Raw genomic sequence first — 6,916 nt, forward strand, 5'->3', positions numbered from 1 at the left:
CCTGTGATCTGAGGTGAACCGACTTTCCGGAGGTAATTAAGGTTCTTACCTCACATGCCAACAGCTGAAAATGTCACTGGTAAAGAAGTGGGGATCTTCACCTGACCTATAAAGCTACTTTAAGACTTGTTTGACCTGCCAACAATAATCCAACAAATCTAAATGAATAAAGATGTTTTTTTCATTATGTGGGGGGGGAGAATAATCAAGTTTACTATTCATGGACACCTTTTAAACTTCTACAACATAGTTCAGTTAAACGTCACAATGAGATTTTCATTACATTTTTTTTCCTTTAAGGTCACCATGTTCAAACTCAATGATGTAGCATTTAACAAAAATCTACAAAAAATCACAACTTTATAATTTGTTAATTATTTGAATATTATGAATATATGAATACATTAAAAATTGATTATCATTTTTAAGTTCCCCTTGTTCTAACTTATTTATGTCAGCTTTTGCAAAATGCACATTATAAAAAGTTAATTATTTTAGTAATATGAATATATGCCTATATACAGTATGTGCATACTTCTTGCCTACTCCTATTTTCTTTTTGTTTTCTCAACACAATTTTTATTTAGATTGTATCATTGTACAACATTCACCAAAATTAATAGAAATCAATCAATATCTGAATACATTAAAAAGTTTTTTATTATTAAAAAAAAAAAAAACTTTGTTGTAACAAATCGGTTTCAGTTCCATTTTATTTGAGAATGTTTTAAAATTGTGCATCTGATATCATCAACTGGATTTTTACTAGGAATGTTCTCAATTTAACAAAGACATTTAAATCAGGGGAATAATCATTCACTCACAGAGATTATTTGGTCACGGGAGCAAATGTTTTTTATTTTAATCAAACTTAAGTGCCAGAAAGAGTCAAGTTTAGCCAGAAAAAAGACTCACTTTTATCCTTCCTTACAAGCCCTAATGCATCTATCACACATGCGTCGACGAGAGCTACAAACAACATTAAAAGTAGCAGGTGTACTCTGCTCTCCACAGTGTAATTGATTGTTTGATTGACAAAAAGCAGAGATAAGCCTGTATTGGTTTAAGATGTTTGTGTAACATCTCGTTGAAATGCCCTAAATTTCAGATCGCCATGCACCATGTTAGCTAGTCAAAGATCTTGTGTTTAATTCATCCGATAAAGTCAACGGAAATCCACTTTCAAACCGGATTATTCTGGCATTTTGTGTCTTAACCCCATTAGGATGAATTACAGTTCGAAATAAGGTTTTTGCTCTGCCATTGAGTGTCAGAGCCAAGCCTTGCACACCTCCACAGTGATGTGTCTGTGGTCTAATCCTATCAGAGGTCTCCTGACCACAGGTATAAAAGCTAATGCAGGATGGGCAGCATCAGTCATCCATAGGAGGTTGGAAGTGACAGGACTGACAGCGAAGGACCTCCTTCTGAGATCAGGATGGCAGAGGACTGGGGGAAACCGGCTTTTGCTGCCAGACGGTACAACGAAGACTCAACACGAGAATCCGCCTTCGTCTACACAAACAGCAATCACACCCGAGGTATGGCAGACCATTGAATGCAATAGTGACAGAAGTGTCAAATAAACACATTATGGGGTTGATTTTTTTTCTCCAGATCCTTTTGAGGGTCCTAATTACCACATTGCTCCACGATGGATTTACCACCTGGCTACATTATGGATGTTCTTTGTGGTCGTCGCGTCAGTCTTCACCAACGGTCTCGTCTTGGTGGCCACAGCCAAATTTAAGAAACTCCGTCATCCTCTCAACTGGATCTTGGTCAACCTTGCTATTGCCGATCTGGGAGAGACAGTTTTTGCCAGCACCATCAGCGTGGTCAACCAGTTCTATGGCTATTTTATTCTGGGACACCCGATGTGCAAGTTTGAGGGCTACACCGTCTCTGTTTGTGGTAAGTGATTCAACTATTTTTAAATCAATAACCCTTTAGGAAGAGTTTCTAATTGTCATTCTTCATCCAGGCATCACTGCTCTCTGGTCCCTGACAATTATCTCATGGGAGAGGTGGATAGTCGTGTGCAAACCTTTTGGAAATGTGAAGTTTGATGCCAAGTGGGCCACAGGTGGGATCCTCTTCTCCTGGATCTGGGCCGCATCATGGTGTTCGCCCCCCCTCTTTGGATGGAGCAGGTAAATATAGTTTCCGACGCTGCTTTTTGTTTTTATTGCTTCACTTGTTTCTTAATGTCACACTAATGTCTCACATCAGGTACTGGCCTCACGGACTGAAGACTTCCTGTGGACCGGATGTGTTCAGTGGAAGTGAAGACCCTGGGATCCAGTCCTACATGGTGGTTCTGATGCTCACGTGCTGCATCTTTCCCCTGGCCATCATCATCCTCTGCTACCTGGCCGTGTGGCTGGCCATTCGTGCTGTAAGTCCCTACGGTTACTTCGATGGTCTTTGAGTGAAGCTGACGGCGGTTTGGTTAAAACCAGGGTTGGGGTCACTTATAATATATAACTGTATTAATTGTGATTAATTGTAATTGAACTTTGGTAACTGAGAATGTAATTAGTGCACGATTATTGAAGGCAGTGTGAATGCCCTATTGTTCCCATAAGGACTTTTCTTATTATTATTATTATTATTCTACCGCCACTTTACTTGGATTTTTTAGGCCTTTCCAGGTGGTGCAATTTCATAAAATTTGGCTGGAACGGTATAGTGAAAAATTTAACATGTAGTTTTTGATGCAATTCCGTGACTTGTTAGCGCCACCTAGCATTTGTAACTTTGCAGTGGTTTGAACTAGCTTAATGGCATTAGGTAGGTATATACATTGGACCATGACTAGAAAAAATTCAGTTTGGACCTATAATCTAAATTCAACATGAAGTCTGTAATTTTGAATTTAGAAGGCCAAATTTGGCACTTTTTCTCAATTTTTGGCCAAACCACAGCATCTTTAAAAGCAAACTCCTCATAGACCAGGGGTGTCAAACTCATTTTAGTTCAGGGGCCAAATACGGAGCAGTTTGATCTCAAGTGGGTCACAGATTTTAACATTATTGTCATATCAATCTTCACTTCAAAAGTTATTGATTTTGTAACCAATTTTTATGTAATGTTGTGGAATTATTTGTGAAAACTTGCAATATTTGAAAAAAAACAATAGATTTCCATCCATAATTTTATTAATTTGCAATCAAAAATGACTGCATTCATGCGATATAAGCATGGGAAAACTTTGAGCCCCCAAAAATATTGTGGAATTTCATTGAATTTGTGAATTTGAGAGATATCTACAACTGAATTATTTGGTAATTTACACAATAATTCATCTTTTCTCAATCATTTGACTGTCTTCTGTGGGCCAAATTGGATGTTCTAAAGGGCCAGATTTGGCCCCCGGGCCTTGAGTTTGACACGTGTCCTAGAGTATCCATAATTTTCACCTGAAATTTTGGATTTATTGTAATTTATTCTCAGGAGGGAAAAAAATAAAATAAAATTGTAATTATAATTGGAAAAATGTCAGTCACCATGTCAGTCACCATAATCATAATTGAGTTGTAATTGAACATGGACAATTGAAGATGTAATTGTATTTGAAAAATGTAATTGACCCCAACCCTATGCCTCACACTGACTCTTGTTTGGTGGACCACAGGTTGCCCTGCAGCAGAAGGAGTCCGAGTCGACCCAGAAGGCTGAGAGGGATGTGTCCAGGATGGTGGTGGTCATGATCTTCGCCTACTGCTTCTGTTGGGGACCTTACACATTCTTTGCCTGCTTCGCCGCAGCAAACCCAGGATATGCCTTCCATCCTCTGGCTGCTGCCATGCCTGCTTACTTTGCCAAGAGCGCCACCATTTACAACCCAATTATCTACGTCTTCATGAACCGACAGGTCAGCATGCACAGAAGGCTGAACTTTAATCCTCTCCAACCAGGGTTGGGGTCAATTATAACTGTAATCACATAACTGATATACTTTGTATGATTTTGTAATTGTTCCGAACATTCTATAAAATTGTCATTTATAATTCACTGCTAAACTGGGGAACCATGTTACAGTTGTTACATGTTATTCTCATGTAGTTTACAATTATTATTATGTTTCATATCAAGCTATCCCACATTTTACCATTTAATAAATGGAAATTGAGGTGTATAGTGACAGAAAGAGGCTCACACCAAAAATATTAAAACCTACAGTATATATTCATTAACTAGGAAGCCTAACAAGGTAACCAATAGATAGGAAAGAAATTAGATTATATATTTGTTTTTAGTGTATTTTACAGCCGATATGGGGACCCTTTATAATAAGACATACTAACAGAAATCTTTGAATTTGAATTTATTTAGGCATTCTTCAGAAAACAAAAACAGAACAAACAACACTCAATTGTCTAACTCTTCAGCTGAAAAGGTGTAGGTTGAAGCAAGGCTAATACATACCTACCCCATCACAACAAAGCAATATAAGGTTCTATAGATAATATCACACACAAAGATGTACATACTATTTTTACAATGTGCAAGTTTTACACATACAGTTTATACATGCACATCAAACATATATACATACATATACACATATATAGATATATACATTAAATACACATATTAATATTGTACTATTTCATATTTATGACACAAATTTCATCAATTAAATTATAAATTGGTAATATTCTCTATCACAATATACACCTTTTATTGTTAATTAAATATTAGCATATTTCATTCCATTATATACATATTTAACATTATTGCAGTCCTAAAAATGTTCTTATTCTTACTAATGATATATGTCTGGTTTACATGCTTTGTTTTGTTTCATCCTTTAGGCAGTTTCATAATTTAACCCCTGCTGTTGTATTATTCTTTTCAGTGTTGTTCTAGCATATTGTATCTTGAAATGTAGTTTCCTATTAGTAATTTAATTGTAGATGGAAAAAAAATGCAGATCACTGCAATCGTAGTTGAATTGTAATTGAACGTGGGTAATTGTTGTTTTAACACACGTTTCCTCTGCCTCTCCTCCAGTTCCGTGTGTGCATCATGCAGCTCTTTGGTAAGCAGGTGGACGATGGTTCTGAAGTGTCCACGTCAAAGACAGAAGTCTCCTCTGTGGCTCCTGCATAAACCTCAGGCTCCTCACTTTTGTGGAAAATATGGGAACTGTTTTGATTTGTACAGTAAAATTTATTGTTTCTTCTTCTTCTTCTTTTTTTTTTTTTTAGTAAATCTAGCTCTCTGGCAAATGAAAAAAATCAACAAAAAAATATCTATACAGAAAGAAAGAATCCTATTACTGTTGTTTTTTCAAATGAACATAAAAAATATCAAGCATGATTTTTCTGTGGGTGTTATTATTTTTCTCTTTGCTTAGGTTTGTCATGTAAAATACTGTGTAACTAATGTTCATTTCAGTTTAATTACCCAACAAACCTTTTACTCTTTCAATATTTGAATTGGGTTTTGAAAATAATGTCCTTCCCCAGTCTGCATCATTGATTTTACCAAAATATGATCAATTATTTCACTCAAAGATTAACCTAATTAACACATGTTAACAAAATACACTGAATAAATGTTATGTTGTATTGAAATTTATGAACGATAATAATGATAATAGGAACTAGAATTTTTGCATTTCCTGAAGAAAATGCAAGTGAGGATGCATGTGCTGGCCCCCGTCGCACTACATTAGCATAGCATAAACCTAGCAATAGCCTTAACGTTGTAATAACTTAGCAACAATCGCTAAAACCAGTTTATATACTAGTATAAGTAAATTCCCAGTATGAGCTGAAAGTGAACAAACAGCCGAAGCATTAGTTGAAAAGTTTGTTGAAAAGTTTAAAAAAAGGTTGAAAAAGTTTGAAAAGGTTGAAATGGGTTGAAAAAGTTGAAATGGGTTGAAAAAGTTTGAAAAGGTTGAAAAAGGTTGAAAAGGTTGAAAAAGGTTGAAAAGTTTGAAAAGTTTGAAAAAGGTTGAAAAGTTTGAAAAAGGTTGAAAAGTCTGAAAAAGTTTGAAAAAGGTTGAAAAAGTTGAAAAGGTTGAAAAAGGTTGAAAAGGTTGAAAAGTTTTAAAAGTTTTAAAAAGGTTAAAAGGTTGAAAAAGTTGGAAAAAGTTGGAAAAAGGTTGAAACAGTTGAAAAAGTTGAAAAATTTGGAATATTTTGAGAAGGTTGAAAAGGTTGAAAAAATTTCAAAAAAGTTGAAAAAGGTTGAAAAGTTTGAAAAAGTTTGAAAAAGTTTGAAAAAGTTTGATGAACCTAGCGTTAGCATTTACATTTAGCTTTAATGCCCTAGCATTAGCATTGTGCTAGCATTAGCGTTGTGCTAACATTAGCATTATTCGAGCATTAGCATTGTGCTAGCATTAGAAATGTGCTAGCATTAGCATTGTGCAAGCATTAGCATTGCGCTAGCATTATCATTGCGCTAGCATTAGCATTGTGTTAGTATTGCGCTAGCATTAGCATTGTGCTAGCATTAGCATTGCGCTAGCATTTGCATTGTTCGAGCATTAGCATTGCGCTAGTATTAAAAATGTGCTAGCATTAGCATTGTGCAAGCATTAGCATTGCGCTAGCATTAGAATTGCACTAGCAATAGCATTGTGCTAGTATTGCGCTAACATTAGCAAAGTGCTAGCATTAACATTGCATTGGCATTGTGGTAACATTAGCATTGCGCTAGCATTAGCATTACGCTAGCATTAGCATTGCGCTAGCATTAGCATTGCGCTAGTATTAGCATTGTGTTAGCATTAGCATTGTGCTAGCAATGCGTTTACATTAGCATTGTGTTAGCATTAGTATTGCGCTAGCATTATGCTAATGTTAGCATTGTGCTAACATTAGCATTGTGCTAGCATTAGCATTGCGATAGCACTAGCATTGCACTAACAATAGCATTGTGCTAGCATTAGCAT

General features: G+C 35.9%; 1 protein-coding gene across 1 annotated transcript; it reads left to right on the forward strand.

Annotated features, from left to right (window-relative positions):
• The first annotated feature begins 1,392 nt into the window (after positions 1-1,392).
• LOC114463612 (red-sensitive opsin) lies at positions 1,393-5,229 on the forward strand. The gene is made up of 6 exons (XM_028447276.1): positions 1,393-1,541; positions 1,618-1,914; positions 1,985-2,153; positions 2,233-2,398; positions 3,638-3,877; positions 5,020-5,229. The coding sequence occupies exons 1-6, from the start codon at positions 1,439-1,441 to the stop codon at positions 5,116-5,118; spliced, it is 1,074 nt and encodes a 357-aa protein (XP_028303077.1). The 5' UTR covers positions 1,393-1,438; the 3' UTR covers positions 5,119-5,229.
• Positions 5,230-6,916: the final 1,687 nt, after the last annotated feature.

Source organism: Gouania willdenowi, chromosome 5 (genome assembly GCF_900634775.1).
Source record: "Gouania willdenowi chromosome 5, fGouWil2.1, whole genome shotgun sequence".
In the NCBI taxonomy this organism is placed as follows: domain Eukaryota; kingdom Metazoa; phylum Chordata; class Actinopteri; order Blenniiformes; family Gobiesocidae; genus Gouania; species Gouania willdenowi.

Bases quoted from the DNA above. Each gene is read 5' to 3' on its own strand.
- LOC114463612 (XM_028447276.1), top strand. From the start codon at position 1,439: ATGGCAGAGGACTGGGGGAAACCGGCTTTTGCTGCCAGACGGTACAAC. The intron at 1,542-1,617 runs GTATGGCAGACC...TTTTTTCTCCAG, and splicing joins AAACAGCAATCACACCCGAG to ATCCTTTTGAGGGTCCTAAT. The intron at 2,154-2,232 runs GTAAATATAGTT...GTCTCACATCAG, and splicing joins CCCCTCTTTGGATGGAGCAG to GTACTGGCCTCACGGACTGA.